The sequence below is a fragment of the Muntiacus reevesi genome, chromosome 1 (genome assembly GCF_963930625.1).
Source record: "Muntiacus reevesi chromosome 1, mMunRee1.1, whole genome shotgun sequence".
In the NCBI taxonomy this organism is placed as follows: domain Eukaryota; kingdom Metazoa; phylum Chordata; class Mammalia; order Artiodactyla; family Cervidae; genus Muntiacus; species Muntiacus reevesi.
In genome coordinates, this window is record NC_089249.1 from 157,639,751 (window position 1) to 157,665,388 (window position 25,638).

Genomic DNA, 25,638 nt, shown 5'->3' on the forward strand with positions numbered 1-25,638 from the left:
GAGCATTCTGGCCTTTTTCTAGGGGAAGGCAATCTGCAGCCTCTCACGGAATTTCCCGTCAATTTCTTCCCTTTTTGCCCGCTCGCAAAAACAAGGTTTCGCTCCTTTTCCCTCGGTTTCTTTCGATGGGGGTGCATTTTCCAGGGACGCCCTTGCGCTCGCCGCCGCCGTCGCCGCCCCTCCCGTCTCGGAGACTCTCTTCCTTCCTTCCCTTTTTTCTTACGCAATATACAGAAATGCGCGAGGCGGTGGTTGGTTTTCGTTTCTTCTTGGTGGTTGTGGGCATGCAGTGGAATTGTTGAGAGTGCGTGTGTGAGCTGTGTTGACTTCTGAGTGTGGTCTTCTAGGCGACAGGTTGTGTGTCCAAGTGTGATGGTGCTTGTGCTGTTCGGTGTATAGATTTGGATTCTCCGAGGCCCATCTACGTTTTCATCGTTGTATATACAATTATGCTCGTTTGCGTTCTCGACATGTATGTTGGGTTGCTTGATCTTCGCGATTGTGTTTGGATGGTCTCGTTGTGTCGGACGAGCGTGATCCTGACTACCTGGGGTCGTGCGCCTAGGAGCGATTGCCTTTGATCGGTTTCGTTGTGTCCTGCTGGACAATGTCTGGGCCTGACCGAGTCGGCTTGTGGGGCAATGTTGGGCTGTGCTTGCTTTGCTTCCCTTCTATGGTGCTGGACCGCGAGTGGCCTTGTCCACCCCGGGTTGCGTGGCTGTGTGCTAGTGTCCTTTGGAAGTGCATTTGTAAATCGCTGGGGGGTGGAGGGGAGGGCGAACGAGCGAGAGATGGATGCGCAAGTTGAGGTGGCGGCATGGGGGCGGGGTGAGGGATTTCACATTTTATTCCAATTTATGATGTATTCGGAAGCCAGTGTTGGCTTGGATGAGCAGCTGGATCATCGGCTGCTCTGTCCGGAGGCCAGTCTGTGCCTCAGTGTTGGAGGGGTTTGTTAGTGAGTGGGAGCCTCTTCCAGGCTGGAAGCTGAGCAGCGTTCGCGGAGGCCCGCGCCTTCAAGCCGGTAGCCGCCAGCTTCGGTTCCGCGGCACTCAGGCTTCGTCCATTTCTGGTCAGTTTCACGGGTACGGCCGCCGGGGTCTGCGGGAGAGGCCCGGAAAAGACAATGGGCGCATTCTCCAGGCCTCGCGCCTCGGGTGGGGACTTCGGGATCATCTCCAAGGAACATTTTCCCACCCCTTCCCCGGGTGAGCGACATTCCCGCGTGGGTCAGGTACCCCGTCACATCGATGACCAGGGCCGGGCTTCATGGAGGGACGGGGTCAGTGCTGCCCTAGCTCCGAAAGAAAGGATTTTGTTTTGCCAGTGGTTGTGGTTGCTAATGTCATCATCACCATCACAGTCATCGTCATCACCATCATTTTTAATTAAAATAATCATGTAGGAGCGACTAGTCCCTTTTAGCTTTTTTGGAGTGTTAACAAAGCAGCGGGGGTTTCCTCCCACCAGCGCTCTGTTTTTTAAGTTGCTGGGTTTGTGACTACGAGAGAAATGGAGAGAGGGAGGAGCACAGAGACTCCATCCTAAAGCAAAAATTAACCTCGACCTAAGACACCGGGGCACAACTGGATTTCCCCTTGTTCTCACCCTTCCCCCCTTTTGAATTAGAAGAGGAGAAAGAAAATCTCCTGCATTAGATTGAAACTGCGGGGAAACAATTATTACTGTATTTTCACCAAAGCCAGGGCAAAAAAAGAGGTGGCCTTATCTATTAATCCAAGACTTCGATGTGTGGCCGTAAACTGAACGATGGAGCAAAACAAATTAAACAAAACCTTCCAGAGGGAGGGGGGAATAAAAGAAAAGAAAAGGCGAACTAAATTTCCCTGCCACTACATCCTGGGAAGCAATATTGAATTTATTTTTACCCTCCCTCCTTTCCTTGTTTATTGCTGCAAAGAATTACTAGAATTCTCTTTTATTCTGCCGATCTGAGTATGAAAGAATAGAAAATCTTGTGTAGGGATGGTTGCAGGGAGAGGCGAGGACCTTCCTTCTCTTCTCTTTTCTTTTTTTTTTTTTTTGATTGCTTTCTTTATTTTCCCCTTCCTAATCCTTGTTGTTTGTTTGTTTGTTTCCCTTAACGGTAGGAAGAAAAAAAGGGGGGACCTGGATACATCAGATTCTCTACCCCCCTTCCCCCTATTCTCTCCGATCTCTGCGGTTCAGACTGTGTTGTATCCCTTCGGGAAAGTAGTCTTTGGAATTGGGTTCTGGTTTCGGTTTAGGTTGGAGGTGGGGCGGTGAGAGTCAGAGAGAGAATGGGGCTTCTCAGAGGTTCTGTCCCACCGACCACGGTCTAAAGACTGGATCCCCCTTTTGGTACACACGTCCCCCTACCCACCCAAGCCAGGCTGCGGACGACTCCGGTGTTGTGGCCGCAGCTCTGACCCGCCTGACTTCGGTTCCAGAGCCAACTGCTATAGACAGTCAGTGCTATAGATAGTCAGTGCTTAGAAAACAAACGGGCCACACTGAACCAGACGTCCCGGTTGGAGGGTCCGATAATGTTCAGGGCAGTCTGCCGGCGAGCTGTTGTTGTTGGACTCTATAGTTATTTCTGATTGGTCAAGTGTAGGGTTCTTTTTTCTGGGGGTGCGGGGGAGTCTTCAAACACCTGCAGGTCGGGGGTGGAAAGCTGCTGGCGATCCCCAGGGCTGGTTGAGGAGGACATGAGGTAATACCCAGCCATTGACCCCCATTTCTCTCTCTCCCTCCCTCTTGCCCTCCCTTTCTCTCCACCCCCATCTTTCCTGGAAACTCGCTTTGGGCGCGGCAGACCGCCCAGGACCACACCGCGGCCTAACTGCCAGGCTCTCGGTGAGAGAGGGGGAGAGCAAAGACCCCCTGTTCACAACCTGGACCTCGACCCCCACCCCTCTCTGGCCGGAGGAGTGGAGATCCTATTCAGAGGGGCCCGTCTCTCTAAATATGCCCCAGGTGAGTTTTTTGGGGGAACGACAGGGCTGATGGAAACAGTCACCAGGAAGGCCTTGGGATCTGGCCTGAGGTGGGGAAAGCTGAGGACAGAGGACAGTCCGGTTTCATATTGGGGAGGGGAAGAGGAGGATGAACCCAGAGCGAATCCTGAGATCTGACTCTGCCACTGACTGCGGCCTTTGCTACTGTGGCTTCCAGCAGGGCCCTTTCCCGGGTAAGAACAGTTAGTTGGACTGTAGTCCCCCCAACGCTCCATGGTTCCGTAGATGTTTCACAAGGCTCATAACTTTGGGATGGCTGTAATCGGATAGGTCAGGTTGCGTGGGGGGTGGGGGGGGCTCCGGCAGGAAGAAGGCCGCAGCCATCCTGGCTAATGCAGTCCTGACTTGGGTGGGCCCAGGCAGGGGCCTCAGGCCTAGGGTGGGGCTGCTTTCGAAGACCCCTCCATACCAGCAGCAGCGGGAAAGTGGTTCTGTTCTGGGGTGATTGTGGTTTGTGTGCAGGCTTGGGGCTCCCCCAGGGGGTCATGCTGGGGTGGGGGTGTATGTGGGTGTATATGTGTGGATGCAGTATGAGGGACCGACCGGAGGCCGAGTCTAAGGCAGTGGCTCTAGCCCAGGGCATGGCGGAGGCTGCTTTTACACAAAAAATTTTCCTTGCTGGGGATGGGGAACTGCCAGAGGCCAGGTGTCTGCCCCTAGAGCTCTCAGGTTCCCCGGTCTTGTTCAGATACAAATGGAAATGATCCGGCTGCCTGCCTGGCAACAGGAGACGAGCCGAGGTAGGGGGCTTGGAGCTGGGATTTGGTCGCACAAAGAGAAGTTGTAATGGTCGAATAGTCCAGTGCTGTTCATTTCAAAATTTGCAATCTTCTCACTTCCCGTCTTCATTTTCCCCAATAAAAACAAGTAAAAATCACTAGGCTTTCGTTTTGATAATCTTAACCGAAGCCAAGTGATCGGGTTTAGTCACCGATCATTGAAAGTGAATTCTCCGGTGGCTTCCTCAAGAGTCGAGATCCCTGGCCTTGGGTGATCCTGGTTGCAGAGAGCAAGCAGGGTTTTCCTGAGGTCCCAGGAGGGGCGGGGAGAGGTTGGCCACAAAGCGCAGGGGACCAATTATAGGTTTCTCATGGGGAGTCTCAGAGATACAGATGTTTATAGGCATCTGGAGAGCACATTCAGGGCCAGAGTCAGCTCATCTGAAATACTGTGCTCCCACCACCCCCACCCCTCTGAGATCTGATCCTGCTCAGAGCCTCAAAATTAATCAGAAGGATAAATGTGTCATAGGAGAGCTTGAGCTCATTTTGGCGATTGCAGAGTGAACTGTTGGTCACTCATTTAAAAACTGAGACTGAAGCACGTGTCACTGGGTGCACAGCGGTGCCTGGGGATAGTAAGGTAGGGAGCCAGCCTCTTGGGGCTTGTATATTTTGCCAGAGGACTGTATATTTCTAATGCATTTCACTGTTGAGGGGAGCCAGGAAGTCTCCAGTGGTATACCTCTGGTGCATTTCTAGTGACTGAAATGTCTTGGCGGTCCCATTCTGTGGATATAGACCTATTGTTTCCACCATAATCATGAACTCGTTTCCAATGAAGTGTTGCAGACCTACTGCCTTTGCAGCCAGGGTATACCAAGCCTAGGGGAATTTTGTCCTTTCGGGGTCCTGCCCATGGGGCTGGCAGACTTAGGGCATGGTGATAATTGGAATGGTGATTCTTCATCAGCTGTGTGTCTGGTAGCAACTAAGCTGAGTGAGCTCTGGAGGTTTCAGAAGTTCCCGTCTTTCTTCTGGGGTGGGATGATGGTTCCCAGGCCAACTCGTCCAGAGTGGTGCAGGGGCAAAATGGCTTCCAGGAATGAATTCTCTGCCTGGGGCTGAGTTGGATTTTTGAGTATTTGTTTTCTGTTATAAAATACCCCAAGTATATAATTCCGATAGCAGAAACTTTATTTTGAACATCTTACAAAGCCTGTTGAGTTGATTATGTTTTTGTTGTTTTATTAAAAGTGACAAGCATTTTCACACTCTGGACCCAGAGTCTCATAGTTTTTCTGTTTCCATTTTTTTTGGGGGGGTTGGTGGTGGTTGTGGCATGTTATGGAAGAGAGTGGAAGTGGGGAGTCACCCTGCCTGCAGTCACCCTGGAGTATGGTTGAGGAGGAGAACAATGTCCTTGGTTGGAGATGGGGGGATATATGGGAGGGATATATATGGGGTATATGGGGGATATACGGGATATATGGATATATGTGTACGCAAGGATAAGCGACTTAGCATGCATGCATGCATGGGAGGATTGCAAAGACAGAGACTGGAGTTCTAGTCCCACTCTGTGTGACCTTGGGCAAGGCAGTCCCCTTTCTTGGGCCCAGTCTCTCAGTCTATAATAATGTTTACTTGAGCATTTGCACAGTGCTTTTAAATGCATATATGAGGTATTCCTCCTGTTCTCCAGAAGACAGCACTGAAGTGGGAAAGGGAGATGGGTGAGTGCTGGAGGAGTTCCTCAGCTATCATTACACCCCTTCCTCACATTCGTGGATGGTAGCCCAGAGCCCAGTGGCCTTAAGAACACTACCCTTCGAATGTCCGGGCTCCACACCGCCTCAGCCAGGCCTCCCTTCTAGACCCCACCTCACTTCTGAGTCCAGCTGAGCAGAAGGAAGTACAGTGTGCAGAGAGGTAGGGCCGGGATCATCATCTTCCCTCCCTGATGGCCCATCTCTAGTCCAGGTGGGAGTAAAGAGTCACTGGGTTTTCCAGCGGCTCCACAGAACACAGGTGGATTTGTTGGGTGTGGACCGACACCCCCGCAGCGGGGTGAATGTGTGTTGAAAGGGAGAGCTGAGTTCCTCCGGATAATTCTCTGCCAGCTCTGATCGCTCCCCCACCCCCACCAGATTTCCAGGTGTATGTATGTGGCGGTAGGCTGGGGGCACGTACTGTTGAAAGGAGAGAGGGATTTCAAAAAGCACCCCACCTCCGCGCGACAGGTTCCCCGCCAAAACCAAAAGGGGGGCGGGAAGAGCACCGTCGGTCGGGGATTTGTTCCCTCCTCTTCCCGTGCGGCCCGAGAAGGGGCACGGGTGATATTTCTTTCTCGCCTCTTTCTGCATTTCCTTCCTCCTTCCCTCCCACCCCCCCAACTGTTTTTCTTGTGCTGGCTGTATTTGTATTCCTTTTCTTCCAGTGTCTCTGTGGTTATTATCCACCCCTGTCCCTTTGGCCGTCGTCTCTGTCGCCCAGGCATCCTCCTCTCTTCTCCCAAACCCGAGACCCCCCTTTCTCTCCGGCCCCAGCACTCCGGGCTCGTGTGTGTCCACGTGGCGCTGTTAGTCCGCGTCTTCTCACGTCTCAGTGCGTGGGTTTCCCTCCGCTCTTCACCCCCTCCCTCAGCTCTCCCCCCCGCCCCACCCCGCCCCCCAGCGTGGGTGGGTCGGTGGCCGTGGTCTGAGCGGGCGTCCGCTTGTCTGTCTGTCTGTCTACTCGCAGGATGACGGAGCAGCCGCCGAGCGAGGCGGCACACAGTGACCCCCCGCTAGAGGGACGGGACGCGGCCGAGGCCCGCATGGCCCCCCCGCACCTGGTCCTGCTGAACGGCGTCGCCAAGGAGACGAGCCGCACAGCCCCGGCGGAGCCCCCGGTCATCGAGCTGGGCACGCGCGGCGTCGGCCCGGGGGGCGGCCCCGCCGGTGGGGGCGGCGCCGCGCGGGACTTAAAGGGCCGCGAGGCTGCGGCGGCCGAAGCGCGCCATCGGGTGCCCACCACCGAGCTGTGCAGACCGCCCGGGCCCGCGCCCGCCTCGGCCCCCGCGGAACTGCCCGGCGACGGCCGCATGGTGCAGCTGAGCCCGCCCGCGCTGGCGGCCCCCGCCGCCCCCGGCCGCGCGCTGCTCTACAGCCTCAGCCAGCCGTTGGCCTCGCTCGGCAGGTCAGGGCCGGCGGGAGGGGCGGGTGGGCAGGCGGTGCAGGCCCTGGGACTCCCCTTCCGCACGTGGGGAGCCGGCCATCCTCTCCCGGCCGGGCTGAGTGGCTGAGCTCGCGGAGAGAGGGGGAGAGGGGGTTTACACCCGGAGACGGAAAAGCCTAGACTGGAGACCCCGTACAAGTGAGGAAGGAGCCCTCTGCAAATGTGTTTGTGTGTGTGTGTGCGCGTGGGTGTGCACGCAGGGGGCAGTGTGCGGATGGCTTATGGCTGCAGGGAGCGCAGAAGCTGAGGGGGAGTGCAGGCATGCGGCTGGGTGTGAGCAGAAGTGCGGGGTGCTGCGTGGTGGTGGTGGCGGGGTGGACTGGAGGAGTCTTGTGAGTGTGAGTACCAGGCAAGAGTGTGTCTCAGTGCGCTCCGGTGTGAAATTCTTCTGGATTCTGCAACCCTCGGTGGACAGGTGAGAGAAGTGCATCTGAGAGTGATTGGAGAGGGCTCCCTCCTCCGAATCTCCCACCTGGGGAATGGAGCACCCCTCTTCTCCTGAGCTCCTCCTCTCCTAGCTGCGATCTCTGGCCTGGACCTGTGCTCCCTTTTGTGCGAAGGTGTCCATTTCCCTAGTGGGACCACTGAGGTAGTGGAGAGCAGGAGGCAGGGTTGGGGTGGAGACAGGAAGATGAGGCAGGGAGAAACAGTGTGGGGCAGTGGGGAGTCTGCCGGATACTGGAGGAAGAAGCTAGGGAGAATCCACTGGAGTGGGTGATGGGGGAGCATGTCAGCAGTACTGAGTCAGGGTTTCCTGTCTGTTGTCTGTCCATGGGCCCCATAGGGCTGGGGTGAAGGTAGGGTGAGGCTGAGGGTAGGGAACAGGGTCCTGTTATAAGATGTAGGAATTGCACACTCCCAGCTGTGAAGGCCGTCTGCTTTTGTGAGCACCTGTTTGGGAGCAGAGGTGTCTATGGATTGTGAGCTTGTATGTGGGAGGGGAATATGTCTGTGCAAGATGTGTGTTCATTTCTGTGTTTGCTACCTGTGTTCGCCATTGACTGTGTGTGTGTGTGTTCACGGTGTGCAGGTATGTGGCCCCCCTCCCGCTGCTTGTCTAACCACAGAGAAAGGCTGGGTGAGGGGTGTGTGTGTGTGTGTATGTGTGTGTGTGTGTATGTGTGTTTTATGTTCCTTCTAGCCCCAATGCTAGTGCGAAGGGACCAGGGCTGCCCTTTGCGAAGGGACCAGGGCTGCCCTTGTTTTTCCAGGGGTTGGGGGGCTCAAGAACAGGTGGGGAGGGTCTGTGATCTTGTGATCTGCCTGCTCCCTCTTCCAGTGGCTTCTTTGGGGAGCCAGATGCTTTCCCTATGTTCGCCACCAACAACCGAGTGAAGAGGAGACCCTCCCCTTACGAGATGGAGATTACTGATGGTGAGTTTACTCCCACCCCCAACTTGTGTACTCATTCCCTCAAGCTGTTCAAGCCCCTGAAGGCGGGACCACCAGGGACTACATCCTAGGTGTCTCACAGAGATGAGTGAGCTATCTTGGAGCCCCTAACTGTCAAAGTCCTTGCCCTGTTGACCTGGGACTAGGGGAGGTCACGGGTGGAGCTGGGGGTTGCCACACTCAGTCCTGGCAAGAGAGGACATGGGAGTGAGGGACACATTGTGGTGCTTAGCCCAAACCTCCACTGTTAGTTGCTGTCTCCACTCTGGCTCCATTCCTACACTTGGCAAGGATTCCTGGGGAGGGCAGAAACACATGGTGCCCCTGAGGTCTAAGCACCGACCTCTGGGGATTATCTGCACCATCTCCCAAGTCCTCTTTGGAGTCTGGAGTCTCCTTGCCTGGAATTGTACCTTTAAAGGTCTTGTCCCAGGTCCCTGCAAAGTGGGGCTGTCTTGTCCCTGTTCCCTTCCTGACACTGTGGATTCTACCCTACTCCCTCCCTTCCCCATCCCAGGGGCTTCAGCACTTTTAACGTGAACAACCTGAGGAGGAGGGGGACATTTGAAGGACCCCCTCCCTCCTCCCAGGGTTGACCAGATGTAGTAGAGGGGGCCCAGCGCCAGGGGGCAGGAAAGCAGGCTCTTCAAAGCCCAAGGACTTTCTGGAGTTCCCAGTGCACTCTGGATGCCCAGGGTTTACCAAGCACCTACTCTGTGCCCAGAGAGAATGAGACAGAGGACATGGAGCAAGGGATAGACTCAGGCGAGAGGAAGCTGTGGAGAGGTGGGTGGTTCTCTGAGAAAGACCTGAGAGGATGGAGGTGAAGGGTTAGGGTGCAAGATATGTCCGCAGGATTTTGAAATCAGAGACTTACCCAAAAGGAGTCCATAAAAGTGGAGCTGTTAATAACATAGGTCTAAAGTCAGGACTTGATGTGGTTTCCTGTTGCTGAACTTTTCTGGGTCTTGGTTTTCGCATTTGTAAAGTAAGGAGAATAAAAGCTTCCTCACAGGTTGTTGAGGAACTAGTGGGGTAAAGTGCTTTTAGGACCTGGCTTGGGATAGGTGCTGCCTCTGGAGTCTGTGTAGCTCTAGCTGTGACAGCAGCCATAACGCTCCTCTCCCCACCTTTTCAGCCACGGGGCAGGGACCAGGCCTGATGGCATAGCTGAGGGACTCCCCTCTGTCTGGCCTGGAGGCCAGGGTAGGATTGTCCAGCAAGAGTGTTGTGTTTTTCCCAGCCTGGATCTGACCTTTGGTGAAGAGTCAGCTTGGGTGGTGCTTGTGGTAAAGAACGCGCCTGCCATTGCAGGAGACATAAGAGATGTATGTTTGATCCCTGGGTCAGGAAGTTCCCCTGGAGAAGGAAATAGCAACTCACTCCAGTATTCTTGCCTGGAGAATCCCACGGACAGAGGAGCCTGGCAGTCTATAGTCCATGGGGTCACAAAAGAGTGACTAACACTTTCAGCTGGATGGGGGCATGCTGGGGTTTGGAAAGACAAACTTCTAAGGCACTACGGGCAGAGATGAGTGATTGGGCACATGGTGTGTGTGCATGTGTGTGTGTGTGATTGTAGGAGAGAGGTGATCAAGCAGAAAGTGTTGGCACTGATGAGTCCGTTTGCAGGGGCATGGTCTGCCTCCGTTCTGGCCGCAGTCTGCCTAGCTGTGAAATGAGTAATGGATCTTAGGTGATGTCTTTTCTCCTACCCAACTTTTCATGTCTGAGGTCTGGTTCCAGGGTCATCAGAGGAGGGCAAACAACTATCCCAGGACTGGCAGTTCCTTGAGGGCACAGGGCATCCTGAGGACTGCCAGGAGCTAGCTCTGTGACTCAGTGTTTGGGAGGGAAGTAGCTGTCTCAGCTCTGGGACCTGGGAGCTATTGGGGCCCTCCTCTGCCATTCTTGGATTTGGGAATCGCTGGTTAGGCTAGGACATTTAGTGCAGTACTTTGTATACCATAGGTGCTCGATATATGCACCCTGGTGTCTGCACCTGCTCTGCAAGTCTTAGTACACGAGCGCTAGTGAATACCGGTCCAGTGTGTATTCAGTGCGATGTAGATGTGGGAGACGGAGGCAGCCTTCAAACGCTGCCCAGAGCCTCAGATCAAGCCTGGGCAGGGCTGTCTCTCCACTCCTATCCTGGAAGGGGGAGAGCCCACAGTGAAGTCATTTCCCCACTGCTTTCTCCTCCATTCTCCACCTGTCAGCATGATCAGTTAGTCTGCAAATATTTACTAAGCTCTTATTCTGTGTTTTTCTGCACCCTTAGAATAAAATCCCTGTATCTTACTGCAGGGCTCTGTGGAATCTGGACCTAGCCTATTCTGATCTCACCCACACTAATCTAGCCAGGCTGGCTCCCACTGTTTTCTAGCTCAGGGCCTTTGCACATGCCCTTCCAACTTCCCTTCCTGTGTCTGGCTGACTCTTCTTTGACTTTAAGTTCTTTCCTTACAGGATGGCTTAGATACCAAAGAATCCGCCTGCAATGCAGGAGACCCAGGTTCCCTCCCTGGGTTGGGAAGATCCCCTGGAGGAGGAAATGACAACCCACTCCAGAATTCTTGCCTGAAGAATTCCATGCACAGAGGAGCCTGGTGGGCTATAGTCCATCGAACCACAAAGAGTCAGACACGACTGAACAACTTTCACTTCACTTACAGACATCACCTCTTCCAAAAGGCTATCCCCAGCCACCTCAGCTAAAACATGCAGCTCCTTTCCATCTTTTCATTTACATTCAGCTTCCTGTCTGTTATTTGTTTGCTGCTTGTTTATTATCTGTCATCCTCATTAACACGTGAGCTCCAGGAGGGCAGGGACTCTGTCCTCTTCACCTTTATTTCTTAATGCCTTGCACAGTGCCTCAGGTCAGTTCAGTTGCTCAGTCGTGTTTGACTCTTTGTAACCCTATGGACTGCAGCACACCAGGCTTCCCTGTCCATCACCAACTCCTAGAGTTTACTCAAACTCATGTCCGTTGAGTCGGTGATGCCATCCAACCATCTCATCCTCTGTCGTCCCCTTCTCCTCCTGCCTTCACTCTTTCCCAGCATCAGGGTCTTTTCCAGTGAGTCAGCTCTTCAACTCAGGTGGCTAAAGTATTGGAACTTCAGCTTCAGCATCAGTTCTTCCAGTATATTCAGGACTGATTTCCTTTAGGATTGACTGGTTTGATCTCCTTGCTGTCCAAGGGGCTCTCAAGAGTCTTCACCAACACCACTGTTCAAAAACATCAATTCTTTGGCACTCAGCTTTCTTCATGGTCCAACTCTCACATCCATACATGACTACTGGAAAAACCGTAGCTTTGACTAGATGGACCTTTGTTGGCAAAGTAATGTCTCTGCTTTTTAATTTCATGGCTGCAGTCAGCATCTGCAGTGATTTTTAAGCCTCCAAAAATAAAGTCTGTCACTGTTTCCATTGTTTCCCCATCTATTTGCCATGAAGTGATGGGGCCATATGCCATGAGCTTAGTTTTCTGAATGTTGAGTTTTGACGCATAGTGCCTGGTTGTCCGTAAATAACTGATGAGTGGATAAAACTAACATATAGTGAAGGTTTAATCAGAGGCAAGTATTGTCTTAAGTACTTTGCCTGTGTTAGTTGTTAGATCCACATGACAATCTTATAACTTGGTTCACTAGTACTCTGTCCATTTTGGAGATGATGAAGTTAAGGCACAGTTTAGGTTATTTGCCCATAGTTACGGTCTAGGGAGTAATAGTTAGAAATTGAACCCAGAAAGTCTGGCTCTAGAGTTTATCTGACTACTGCTATATGGCCTTTCAGCACCAGTGAATGAATGAATGAATTAGTGATGAAAAGTTCCTGTCCTGAAATGTCTCACAGCTCACAGAGGAAAACAAGCTTGGAAACATACAGTCATGATCAAAGGTGGTGGAGATTCGGGATTATAGGGCCATGGTGGTTGGTTAGACTTGTCTGAGGGGTTAGGGAAAATTCCCAGAGAGAAGACAGCTGAGGGTTTTGAAGGATGAATAAGAGTTTTCTGAGCAAAAGGAGAGAAGGCATTCTAGGTTTCCCAAGGTTTCTCAAGCTTTCGGATGGGTGGTTTCTCTTCTTCCCCACAGGAGATTATGCCCTGGGGGATCTCCAACCCACTCTCCTAACCTGTCCTCCTGCCCCCAGGTCCCCACACTAAAGTCGTGCGGCGCATCTTCACCAATAGCCGGGAGCGATGGCGGCAGCAGAATGTGAACGGGGCCTTCGCTGAGCTCCGCAAGCTGATCCCCACGCATCCCCCAGACAAGAAGCTCAGCAAGAATGAGATCCTCCGCCTGGCCATGAAGTACATCAACTTCCTGGCCAAGCTGCTCAATGACCAGGAGGAGGAAGGCACCCAGCGGGCCAAGCCTGGCAAAGACCCTGTAGTGGGGGCTGGCGGAGGGGGTGGGGGGGGAGGGGGCAGCGCGCCTCCCGAGGATCTCCTGCAGGACGTGCTCTCCCCGAACTCCAGCTGTGGCAGCTCCCTGGATGGGGCAGCCAGCCCGGACAGCTACACAGAAGAGCCAGCGCCCAAACACACAGCCCGCAGTCTCCATCCTGCCATGCTGCCCGCTGCGGATGGAGCCGGCCCCCGGTGATGGGTCTGGGGTACGCCAGACCAGCCAGGCGGGTGCCCTTAGGCTGCTGGGATCATGGACTTTAGGGCAGGTGGGGTGAGTTTTGGGCAGCTCTGAAGCAGAACATAGACTCGATGAGCTTTCCTTGATGTCTGAACTTTGGGGAGTCCCAGCTGCCTCCGGGGCTGGTTTTCCTGTTTCCTGCCTCAGTAGGAGACCAGTAAAATGGAGCAAAGTGGTAGGTACTTTTTATGAAGACGGCACAGTCTTCCCCTTTTTCCAAATCCCTAAGACTTTTCAAGTAAGAGGGTCAAGGGTCATTGCTTTTGGCCTAGAGCACGGGAGCCCTGTCTTCGCTGAGACCTGGGCTTGTCAGCTCTCTCCAGAGGCGTCTGGCAGCCTGTGCCTTGCCTTTAGCCCCTCCCAAGCTGGCTGGGGTGGCTTTTGTGGCCACACTGTCCGAATATATAGGTACCCAATAGCTGCCCATTTCTTGAGCCTCATCTTCACCCAGGCCCACGTTGGTCCATCCAGCTTGCCAGCTGATGCAGAGAGTTACAAGTCCTGAGGTGCCTTCTTCAGGGCCTGGCTGAAGAAGATGGCCAGTGGACAGCCTGCTCTCACTTAGTTGGGCCAGCGGGTCAGAAAACCCAGTAGCCCTTACTTCTTGCCCTGGGGATCGAAGCTCTGCTTTCTTCCCACTGAGATTTGCCTTCCTCCTGCTTGTGGCTGTGGGGACCGAGGCTGCGGCTGTGAGTGTGCCCTGTGGGTTTCGTTTGAAGGCAGACAAAGGAGAAATGATAGTGAAATTGAGCAAAAGCTGTTTGGGGCACGTGGGCTTCAAATCATGACTGTGTCTCAGAGCTACCTTCCTGTATTCCCAGTGACACGTTGCTGTTTGTGGGGGGCACAGATGCCAGTGTGCTGCTGGGGTCTGTGCTGGTCCTGAGAGGAGATATGCAGCCCCTTCTGGTGTTCTGGCTGTGCAGAGGGGCCTCCCTGTTGCAGGATATCTGTTGGCTAATGGTCTGGTCTGTGTTCTGAAACCGAATTGATGACAAATTCTGTCCTGTGAATTGCTGGTATTTGGGATTTTGCTTGACTTCAGTTATTTTGGGACCTCAGGGTCTTGATATGACCCAGGATCCAGCCCCACCTGTAGGCCCTGGGGAGCCCAGTGAGAGACCAGTTGAGACCCACGCACATTCACTTTCACTTAGCAGAACCTTCAACATCCCTGAGTCTGCAAATTTCAGGTATCACGAGTGTGTATGGGAGGCTGGCGTAACGCATGAGGAGTGCTCCCCGCCAAAAGTTGTATGTGACATTTTTGTAAATCAAATCCTTATCCTTCATCTTTTAAAGAAATTCTACTGCAAGTCCCTTGGTAACGTGGAGAATCCTTTTGTAGAGTGGACCTCTGCCCCCTCATTGATCTCCTGTGTCAATCCAGATGGTGGGATGTGATTTTCTTCAGGCGAGGCCTGCCTGTGACCCATATCCCAGGCCCATGGAGCAAGCTGCATACCTGTGATTGTGTTCTCAAGTCACCCCGGCCGGCTCTGGTGCTCTGGCTTTGCCCTGTCCATAGCGATGTGGGAGAACCGTCACCGCAGCTGTCGGGAAAGGTCTGCACGCCTTGTGGGCTCCAGTTTGGTGGTCTGCCCTCACTGTGGCAGGGCCTCGGGAACAGTCATGTGCACACGGGGATGATCCCTGCCCTCCCCCCTCTTCCTTTTAAGTTGTGAGGTCCAGTTCGTGGGAATGGAAGCCGCATGGTTAACCCTTGTAGCACTCTCTGTCCCATTTCAGCACCCCCCCCCCCATGATATTTTGACAAACATTTGGATGGGTTCTTTTCTGATACTTGGAAGTTCCTGTAGGAATCCCATCTGTCCAAAGACGCAACACCTATTCTAGGTCTTGAGGCTGTGTCTGCTTCCAGTGGATTAATTTGACCTGGGAGTGAAAAGTGGCCACAGTGAGCATCATGGATGGGTTTTAGGACATGGATTATACATTCTAACAGGAGCTTGAGCTTCTGGCTCTCTCTTCTCTCAGACTTGCAGTGTGATCTGGTAAAGCTCTCTCTGCATGTCTTTCTCATACCCTGGCTTGGCCTGTCTCCTAGGGCTGTGGTATGGACTGAATGGAATCATGGAAATAGAAGCATTTTGAGACCATAAGGAACACTGTTGCTCTCAGTATCATTCCTGCTGTGGGATTTCTCACCTGGAGTCCAGGACCTAGACAGTGGGCCAGTCTGCCCCTCTGTGCAGCATTTGGGTAATTTAGCTTCTAAACCACTTTAGCCCACTTAAGGATTTTCTAGATTATCCTCATCTTTCCAGATTGACCTCATTTCAGTCTCATTCCAAAGCAAGGCATAGAAGGGAGTCTAGAAGGGAAATATTGGATTGTGGGCAGAATGTGCAAAATGTAGTATAAGACAGGCCTAGGGAGGGGTAGGCAAAGCTTTGTGACTTTGTTAAGAACCAGAGAAGATCCATCATTTTTGCTTTCATTTCCAGCACTCCCCCCCCACCATACCCTTCCTCTGCCTCCTCTTCACCCATGAATATTCTCCATCCAAGAATAATACCTGTCCAGTATCAAAGAGGGAAAAATTGTAAAAAACATGAGGAGGACAAAGATGATTTTAAATGACTGGAGGGAATCATGTCTTTTAAGAAAAATTCATATTCTTTTATTTGTAGTGGCAAACGACAAGATGGTACAACCTTTATCCTTTTCTGAAAGCAGAGCAAAGGGCACAGCATCTGTAGTCAGCCCACGACTGTCTCAGCCTTTGGGGGTGGTCTCGTCGTACTTGTGATTTCAATGGTACGTGGCCCCCCACCGAAGGCTTGCCCCGGCCAGTGTACATAGCGCATCGTTCCTGTGGGCGGGCCCAGCACTTTCCGTCAATGTTGTACTGTACGTGATGCGTGGCGTTGGTCTCTGCATTTTTCTGCAGAAGAGGAGTAACCGCTCCAGGTACCTTGACCTTTGTACAGCCCAGAGGCCAACACTGTGGGCCTGTGACTCTTAGCGACAAAACCCATGTGGTGATGATGTGTGTATATATATAAGGATATATTGGGAAGATTTCTAAATAAAAGTTTTACAGAGGGGTCTGGACTCCATGCTTGCGTGTTGCATCCCCAGGATGAGAATTGGGATGTTAAAGGAAAGCCGTGGCACGAAGCTGTCTCGCTTGAAATGAAGGTTCCAGGACTCAGCTGTCCTCCCAGGGTGCGATCCCACCTTCTATCCTGGGGCTCCCCACTTAGGGTTTCTGATCTTTTCCCTCTGCCACGCCCCATGGAGGGGGGGGTGCTCTTCCCAGCGCTGTGTACCTATGCTTTGGGCACCAGGCCTTGGGGTGGAGAGTCCCCTCGGTGTGTTGGGTTCAGCTGCGTGGCTGGGGCTGTGGTTTTATCATAGGTTCAGGACAGATTAAGGTCCCACCTGAGAAGGGTCCCAGGGTCCGCAGTGACTCAAAGGAGGCTGCCGCTTGTATACCTGCTCTTGAGGATTGGGGGTGCGAGTCTTATGGGGGGCTCAGGGACAGAGGCTGAGGCTGAGGGAGCAGTGAGTGAAGGCTCAGTATAAGACTGCCTTACAGAGGCAGGGACTCTGGGTTCTGGGGAAGCCTCTGCGTGCAGACTGCTGGATCTTCAGGAACCTCAGCCAGGTAGGCATTTCCAACTTATCCTTTTTCCCTTTGTTCATTTAACAAATATTGAGACCCTGTCATAGGCCAGGTATTGTTCTAGGCGTTGGGGATCTAGCAGTGAAGAAAATGGAGATCCCTGTTGCTTAAATTCCAGCAGGGAGATGGTAACCCCACAGACACACACAACCATAAGGAATATGTTGCAGGAAAGGGGGCACTTGTCTAACACTTGGAAATGGATTGTCGGAGGAGACACATGTGCTGACAAAGCAAGAGACTTCATTGTGGTGGGGCGCCCAGGCAGAGAGTAGGAGGATCAGGGAGGATCAGAAGGACTGCTCTGCCACATGGCTTGGGTTTTACGGTGATGGGGTTGATTTCCAGGTTGTCTCTGGTCAATCAGTCTGACTCAGGGTCCTTCCTGGTAGCACACACGTTCGGCCAAGATGGGTGCCAGCGAGAGGGATTCTGGGAGGTGGCAGAACCTGTGGCATCTCTTTTTAACCTCTCCCCAGTTCTGCTGGTTGTTGGTGGCTTGTTAGGTCCGTGTTCCTTACCAGGACCTCCTTTTGTAAAACTCACAAGAATGGTTACAGTGGTGCTCGACCAGGGTGGATGGTTTCAGTCAATGTTTACCCTAACAGCTATGTGGATTGTATAGAAAGTTAGAAGGTGGTTAGTATTAAGGGAAAAAGATGTGCCCAGAGGGGAACTCAAAGGACCCACAGTTTGGCTCTTTGGACGTGAGTGTTGCTCATCACGCCAGGCTCTGATCTTGGCCGCCCCTGTCCTGGGGTGCTTCCATCTGTTGCTAGGAGGGCAAAGGCATGCAGGGCTTGGGCACATTGCTCTGGCCTGCAGGGAAGCTCCTCGGCTTTTGAAAGACGCCAAGTGTGCCTCTTCTCGTGCCAGAGGAAGGAGGTCTCTGGGCAGAGAGACGGTGAGACTGTCATGGGATGGGGTGACTGGTGAGGGTGGGTGCGGCCACTCACCACCTGAGGAACAGCATGGTGAAGGAGACATGAGAGGCAGACAGACAGGGCAGCGTGCTCAGAGTAGGAGGAGAACCACCAGGGGAGGGTGAGTACGGTGTTTTAAGAGGCTGAGGCCAAAGGGTGTTGGGGGATAGAGGAAGTGGTTAGCCAAGCCCAAGGCAGACGAGAGGGCAAGCAAGAAAAGGTCTGAGAGTATTGACTGGATTTGGCAAGTGGACTTGGTGAGAACAGCCGCAGGGGTGGGGCGGAGGCTGCAGTGTGACTGTCATGGATACAGAAGCGGAAGGGAGGAGCACCCACTTCCGGACAGACCTTTCCCAGGAGAGGGCAAGGCAGTCCACATCCAGAGAGCTCAGGAAAAGCCCATCAGCTCTGTGGCCACCAGGCAGAGATGACGAGGCTAGGGACTGCCCAGGCTGGCTGGGCCCTTGGGGATCAGCTGGCCTGGTGCCCCATCTCCAGATGGGGAGACTGAGGCCAGAGACGAAAGGGATCTTCCCAGGGCCACATGTCTCACTGAACAGTGGCAGGCAGGACAGGGCTGAGCCCGTGAAGGGGAAGGACGGTCGCGGAACCTCACCCAAATGGTCCCTCCGGGGTTGTTTCTCACCACCCCACCCTCCGTTCTCTTTGCCCTTATTGCAGTAGCCTTTCTGTTCTGGCTGCAATATTTTTTTTTAAAAAGCCCAGTTTCTGCACTTTTGGTTTCTATCCATCCTCGGTTCCCACCCTCCTTTCATCTGGTTAGTTTGTCCTCAGCATCAGGAGATGGTCCTGACTCTCTGGGGTCAGCTGCCTCCTTTGTGATCCCACAGGCCTTCCTCCACTCTGCTGTCCGCTTTCTCACTAAAACACGAGCTCCTTGAGGTTGAGGTCATGTCTGATTTGTCTGTTCGCCTCCAGAGCCCTGCGTCAGACCTGGCCTGGGGCCCTTTCAATATTTATTGAATGAAGAAGTTTTCCTACATGGAATCTCCCAGCTCGGTGTTAAGGCCAGTGTGGAATAAAAGGGTAGAGGGGTGCATGAGTGGGAGGCTGGGTTATTCCTGCAAAAACAAAGCTCTCTGCCTAAAACCACAGTCCTGGGCTGGTCAGAGGTAGACAGACGACTCTGCCCCTTGGGCTGGCAGAGGGCCTTGGGCTGCTTTGGTTGGTGAATAGTGAGGTGGGGTATGAGCTTTCTCAGGCTGGGACCCCATGGCTGGACCTGGGTTGGGGTATGGTTGGGGTAATGAAGATGAGGAGGCTGATAATCTGGTTCACTCAAAGCAGCCTTTCCCACCCTCCATCTTGCTGCCCATTCCCCTCTTCCAAGCTTGCAAAACAACTAATTGCTCCCCAGGAGCCAGCTCTCTACCTCTGGCTTTATGGCCCATGTGACCAGCCCACTGGGGACAGGCCGTGGTGCTGGGCACGGTGTCCAGCAGTAGAGGCTCAGCTGTCATGACTCAGAATAAGGAGAGGAGTCAGTCAAGATCACCAGGCACCCTCTCTGTCATCCAGAGGAGGGAATGAGGCCTAGAGAGGACATGGACTTCACCAGGGTCACACGGGATTTGAATTCAAGTCTGATCTGGATCCAGTGCTCACGGCCCCTCAGGAGAGGAAGACGAAACAGCCACTAGGTAGTTGGTGCTTTTAGAGCAGATGGGCCTGCGCTATGCTGAGGGCAGTTAGCAGCTTGGCTTGTCCAGTAATCTACCCAGTACCATGAGCAATCATGCAGGCGCTGGAGAGCTTGCCCATAGCAACAGGTTTGGTTTGAGGACAGGCTCATGGGCAGTGAGGACAGTTGATGTGCTATCAGCTCAGGGAGGGAGAGGCCAGGACATGGGTGGGGTTGAGCAGGAAAGGCAGCCACAGACAGAACCTTGCCTTTGGGGTCAGACTTAGCTAGGTTAAGTTCCAGGACTGCTACTTTTTGCACCTGTTGTGTGACTCTGGGTAAATAAATCACTTAACCTCTCTGAGTCTCAGTTTTCTCATCTGTTCAATGAAGATAATCACACCCATCTTATAGGACTATCATGGGATTTCAAAGCAATATATGTAAAGTGCTTATGCTTTGTAGAAAGAACCATTACTATAGCTGAAAATGCGGTTGGGACAGGGCTGTGTTTGGAGTGGCAGAAGAGGGGAAGAGGGCAGAGGGGAAGTGGCGACCTTCATCATCCACAGTAGCAGGAATTCTTCTGGACCTGCTCCATGCTGGGCAATGCTGGGGAGCTAGCCAGGGATCTTCGGCTGGGTGGAAGTGGGATGGAGGGGAATAGATCCACAATATGATAACCCTGGAGGCAAGTGCTGTGTGAGAGAGGCCCAGTAGCTGTGGGAGACCTGGCTTTGGCATAGGAGGCGCAGAGTAAATGTCTGCTGAATTGAAGGAGCTGGAGGAGGAGGCTGGGGAAGGCTTCCTGGAGGAGGTGTCATTTCTATTCTAGGTGCCTTTGCAGGTCGGCACAGCCTGTCCTGAGCTCCAGCATCTTCTCTCAGTGGCAGATGCAAGCTGCTCCTTCATCCATGCGGGGGGAGGAGGAAGGGTCTACTCCCTGTCCAGGCCACCTGGGGCAGGACTGGGCGGCTGAGCTACCCATGGCCACCAGGACATTTCCTCTGGCTCCTCCTTTCTCTCCCCACTGGTTGGTCCAAGCCCTGCCTCCCTCCCCAGCTCCTGGCCTTCGCTGTCCACACAATAACAGGATGTGATCCGTTCGAAGAGAGGAAGTGGAGAGGACGGGCAGTGCTGATAGCGGGGCTCTGCCTCTCTACTCTCCACGCCTCCCCTCCCCTCTCCTTTGGACCAGCCTCTGCGGCTGCCTCCTGCCCAGGGCCCTGGCTGCCTGGGGCTCTCTCTGGGTTTGGGAGGGATGAGTTTTGGGGGTCTTCAGGCATGCAGAAGCCCATGGAGAGAGAACCCTTGGCCCTCTGCCTGCCCTGGCCTGCCTCCTGACTCTAACTTTGCTGGCCTGGAGACAACCGTCTGAGACCCTGAGACTTGGAGAGGCTGGCCCAACCAGCTTGTGGCTCCAGGGTGTTTTCTGCCAGAGCGTGGGAAGGGCAGGGGGGTTCCTCAGCCTCCACGTGGGCAGGCCTGTTTCCACGTGGTCCTAATTCAAGGCAGTGGGGCAACAGAGTCAACCAAGAGGCCCCCGTCAAGCACTAACTGTGCTCTGCCTTGCATAGAAGGTGGGAGAGGTTGCTAGACAGGGAAACTGAAGCTTTGAGAGGCAAAGGGGTTGTCTAAGCTCAGCATGACCTTAGGAGCTAAGCTGGACTAGAACCCAGCTGTCCTGACCCCCATCCTGGAGCTCTCTCACCCTTTCAGACCAGGGCTGTCCAGCAGAATCCGTGTGATGGGCATGTTTGATCTGTCCTGTCCACTATGGAAGCTGCTCGATCAGCTGTGGAGCACTTAAACCGTGGCTCCTGCAACTGCGTAACTGAGTTTTTAATTTTGTTTAATTTGAATGAACGTTAAAGAGACCTGTTAAAATGCCATCCCCTCAGGGAAGAGCTGGTTTTGGTAGAGCGGGGCCAAGGGTCCCCCGGCCCCAGACCTGGGAAGCTTGGGAAGAAGTTCTTGGTCACTAAGCTTCCCCTCACCTGGGCACAAGTCTGCAGTTTATACAAGGGCTGTGCTTTCAGTTCTGCTGTCTCACTGACTCCTTCCAAGAACCCAGTGTGAGGGGATAGGCACTCAGAGGTGGAAACTCTGAGGTCAGAGAGGTTAAGCAATTTGGCCAAGGTCAAATGGCTGAGAGAGAAGCCCAGCTGGGATTCTGACCTGGGCTGTTTGGGGAGCCAGTTCCCTCACCTCAGTGCAGGTGAGACTGAATACTGCAGGGATCACTGAGAGGCACCCCGGAGAGAGTCCCCGGCTGTTAGTAAAGATTACACGAGGGGCCATCAGAGGAGGGGTTGCCCTCAGCCCCCACCCCACAAACATCATGGGAGGAGGTTTGGTTATGTGTTATTTTGTGGGCCCCTGTGACGGGGGAGACACAATTTCTCCTGACTCAGTCTCAGTTCTGCAGATGGTGATCTGAAGATAACATCCCTCCCCCAGGACAGCCCCCCTCCCCTTATCCCATAACTGGCCCCCACCTGCTTCAAACAAGACCCTGCATTTCTGAGACCCAGTGGAGCTGCGGGACCAGGGTCGAAAACCCTTTCCCACCCCATGCCCAGTGACAGCTCAGCCAGCTGAGACCAAGGAGCCCAGGGTCCTCAGCCCTCCCCAGCCCACCCCTAGCAGCCTGGGACCTGTGGTGCTCCTGGGTCCCAGGCTCTGCGGGATCTCAGGGGGCTGGGCCTTCTGCCCTCTGGCAGTTCCCACACTGGAGCCCCCGTTCCATCTCTCCGCCATTCCGCCCCCTCTCCAGCAGCTCCCCCGGGAGCTGCTGCCTTCAATGGGCAATCAGGCTTTCTCATCACTCTCACGCCCTCTCCCCACTACCCCTGAATAGGTGGGATCCAGACAGGCACAGGCACTCCCAGCCCTAAACCCCCAGGCAATCTCTCCCAGGACTTCCTGGGACCTCACAGCTCTGATGCCTGCTACCTGCCTTCCAGGCTCAAGACTCTTAGGTCCTGAGGCTGCGATTCCCTTGTTGAGCGATTCTAGAGCAGCGGTCCAAACATGGGGTGACACTCTGTGATGCCCTGAACTGAGCTAAGATCTGAGTCTGTGAGTCTAATGACAGGTGGTAGTTGATGTCTCTACAATCCTCAGATTCTATCACCCTAAGAATCAATCTTCATTCAGAGATCACGTGCTTCTTGGACACTCTGACTTTTTTTTTTGGCAGCAATGGCAGATTCCAAGAGGCAGGGAGAGGCTTGTGGGGTGGGTGGAACTGGGTGGGGGCTGCCTGGCTTGGTTATTTTTTGAGGGGGGGGCCAGGGTTGGCCACAGCCCCCTTCAGGGTTCACATCTGCTCAGTTGGGGCTCGGCCAAAGCTGGGCTGCTGGTCCAGTTGCCCGGCTGCGGCTGCGGCTGAGGGGGAGTCTGGCTGGCAGGCTTTCTGTCTGATGCTAATGAAGGCAGTGGCAGGGCAGGAGGGGGAAGGCGCTGCTTTTGTCTTGCACTTGTCCTAGCTGGAGGGTCCTCAGAGAGAGACAAGGGGCCCTCCTCAGACCCAAGTGGCCGTGATTAGCCTGCTGTCACTCACTTCGATGGCTCCCAGTGCCCTGGGGGTGTGGACAGTTTCCTGGGAGAGAAAGGGGAGCAAACAACGGTTCTGTGCCCCTCCCAGTGTTTTCCAGGGAGTGTCCTAAAAAGTCGGCTAGTTTATGATCCAAGTGAAAAATGCGGCCTCATTCTCTCTCCTCCGTCCTCTCTTAAGAGCCTGCTGAGTGCCCAGAGTCTTCCACATCCGCCCTTACCTTCACTCCTCTAAGTCTTTGTAGAAACCCTGAGATGCCCTCCCTGTAGACTCCCGCCACCACTAACAGTTCTCTGGGTTAAGCTTTATCTGCAGCTGCACCTGCTGGTCTACCCCTCACCCCGCCCTGGACTGGGGTCTCTCCTATTTCTGAACTCACAGAGCCCCCTTGAACCATATCAGAGTGCTGCCTATGTTTGCCTGTATCTGCTGTCTGCCTATGTTTGAGTACTGGCCTCACCCCCCTATTTGTCTGTGAGCCGACTGTTACTGGGACAGTACGTGTCACTGGTGCCTCTGTCAGGCCCAGTGTGTGGGGAAGGTACACAGGTGCTCAGTAAATATTTACTGAGTTATTTCATCAGATCTATCATCTGGATCATTACCGTCATTTTATTATGGGCCTTTTCAAATATACATGAATATAGAGAGGATCACATAGTAAATGGCACCAACTTCAACAATTGTCCACACGGGTGATCTTGTCTTATTTATACCTTCATCCTTCCCCACACTCCTTGTCCTTGAAATGGATTAATACAAAGCAAATCCCAAACATCATGTTATTTCATCTGTAAATTCAGTTAAAATCTTTATTAGTTGATTAAAATATCTACTGAACTTTCACTCTGTCTGGTTGTATGCTACATTCTGGTAAATTCCTATTCATCTTTCAAAGTCCAACCTAAATGTCACCTCTTCTTGGAAGTCTTCCCTGATCTTTCCTTTCTCCAAGGGAGTTTAATGGTTCCTTCTTTGTGGTTCTAATTGTATACCTCCCTCACAGAACTCATTGCTTTTTAGTATTGTTCCATTTCACTTTGTTTTGTTTATGTGAGGAGGAATTGTATACTTAAGAGCTTTAAGATCAAACAGATGTGGATCCACTTACTTTCTGAGTTTAATTGCTCTGAACCTCAGTGTTCTTGTTAGTACAGTGGGGATATAGCACTTACCTCATGTTGTTGTGAGGATTAGAAGAGCTATGGCTCTGAGGCTCCTGGTATAGTGCTTGGCCCACAGTAAGCATTCCTCCCAGAAGTGATGATTCACTAAAGTGATGATCCTCACTGTCACCTGGACTAAGCTGGCGGGCAGGACCAGGTGCTTCCTATGTGTGTCCTGACAACTGGGAGTCCTCTCTAGAAGAGTATGGTGGCGCAAAGCCTCCAATTAGCCAGAAAATAGACAGACTGGGTTCTCCCACAGAGCCCCAGTGGCCCTGACTGGCCAGGGATGGATTCTTTGGCAAAGAGAGACTCTGGATTAACTTTTGGGCTCTTTAAGGGCATCAGTAAAAATTTGAAAAAGTAATTTGATTTTGCCATTTTAGTGCATATTTATTTTATTTTTAAACTACAAGTTCTCTCCCCACTGCTCCCTCCCACCCACCCCTCAGTCCTCAAATAAACATTCTTTGTTATAGAAAATCTGGAAAGAACAGAAAGAGAAGAAGAAGAAGAAAAAAAAAATCATAGCCCAGGTCACCAATGAAGGTGTGACCTGTATTTCCTCCGTTAAAAAAACAAAACAATCCCCACCTCCAAAAAAAATACCCATGTTTTTCTTTCCTCAACTGTGAAATTGCAATTGCATTTTGTTAAACTTTTGCATGCCTTTGGAAGTCATTTTCATTTTGAAGGTCAAAGTCTGACCTTTCAGATAAAAGTATGAAGTGTGAAGAGGCCCAATGGTTTGGGTGTGGCTCTTTCTAGTCCGAGTTAGAAGTGGTGAACATGTGACCAACAGAACAGTACCCCTCTCCACCCTGCTGGAGCTTCTGTTCTAAAAAAGAACTGGTTTGGGACAGGGCAGGACAGCTCAAACATTTGACACCCTGTTCAGATCTGGGTACTTGCTCCTAACATTTATCAAGTATGTAAAGCTGGACAGCATTCAAATGCATTATCCTCCAACCAACCCAGTGCAGCATTACTGGGAAACAGAGGCTCAGAGAAATGAAGAGACTTGCTTAGATCATAGAGCTACTAGTGGGTGATAATCTTGACTGTCAGTTCACACTTCCTGGTCCTCAGGGACCAGCATTGTGACTAATCATCCCTCCCCTGCCTCTTGCTGTGCCCTGCACGCTCTGCAGGCTCAGAGCTGCTGCTTGCTCACCCCTAGTGGTGTGGAGCTCACCACCTTTCAGAGTCATCTCTGCTCTCACTAGACTGCTCTTTGAGACAATCCTCTCTCTCACTGAACCAAATCCAGCCTCTGTGTGACTCCTCATCAGGCCCAGCTCTGCAGTCGGAGGGCACAGAGCATAATTTCTCCCTCTGATCTGGAGACAAAGCCCTCCGAGGCTGCTCATTTTCAGGCTAAAAGCTCAGCTTTTCCAAATATTTAATAGACTAATGGCAACACTTGTAACAAGGGAAGAAAAGAGTTTTAGTTAGGATGAAATAAAATCAGCAACATGACTTCAAAAGCCCTGAAATGTGAGCCTGCCTGATGCTTGTAGTTTGATCATAAGTGTATAAAGGCTATATGTGCTGCTTCTTTTTCTTCCCTTCAGTTCCAGTGGGGTGGATACATTCCCCATCCATTCAACTAGGGCATTTCTTAGAGCTGGGTCCCAGTCTGACCTCTCATCCTTCCCTGTCGTGGCCATGTTGACCCTGCCAAAGGTCTCGGTCACCAT

General features: G+C 52.7%; 1 protein-coding gene across 11 annotated transcripts; it reads left to right on the plus strand.

Annotated features, from left to right (window-relative positions):
* Window positions 1–260: 260 nt before the first annotated feature.
* TAL1 (TAL bHLH transcription factor 1, erythroid differentiation factor) lies at window positions 261–16,062 on the plus strand. 11 transcript variants are annotated; one of them, XR_010660194.1, is made up of 5 exons: window positions 261–2,961; window positions 6,464–6,901; window positions 8,220–8,314; window positions 12,500–15,219; window positions 15,651–16,062. XR_010660194.1 is itself a non-coding variant. In XM_065913447.1 (5 exons), the coding sequence occupies exons 3-5, from the start codon at window positions 6,465–6,467 to the stop codon at window positions 12,952–12,954; spliced, it is 987 nt and encodes a 328-aa protein (XP_065769519.1). In that variant the 5' UTR covers window positions 261–1,085; window positions 2,801–2,961; window position 6,464; the 3' UTR covers window positions 12,955–16,062. The 11 variants fall into 11 exon arrangements, 5 of the variants coding, with proteins under 5 accessions (XP_065769519.1, XP_065769512.1, XP_065769511.1 ...); XR_010660191.1 differs by having other exon boundaries at window positions 12,500–14,561; window positions 15,065–16,062; XR_010660192.1 differs by having other exon boundaries at window positions 12,500–13,171; window positions 14,345–16,062.
* Window positions 16,063–25,638: the final 9,576 nt, after the last annotated feature.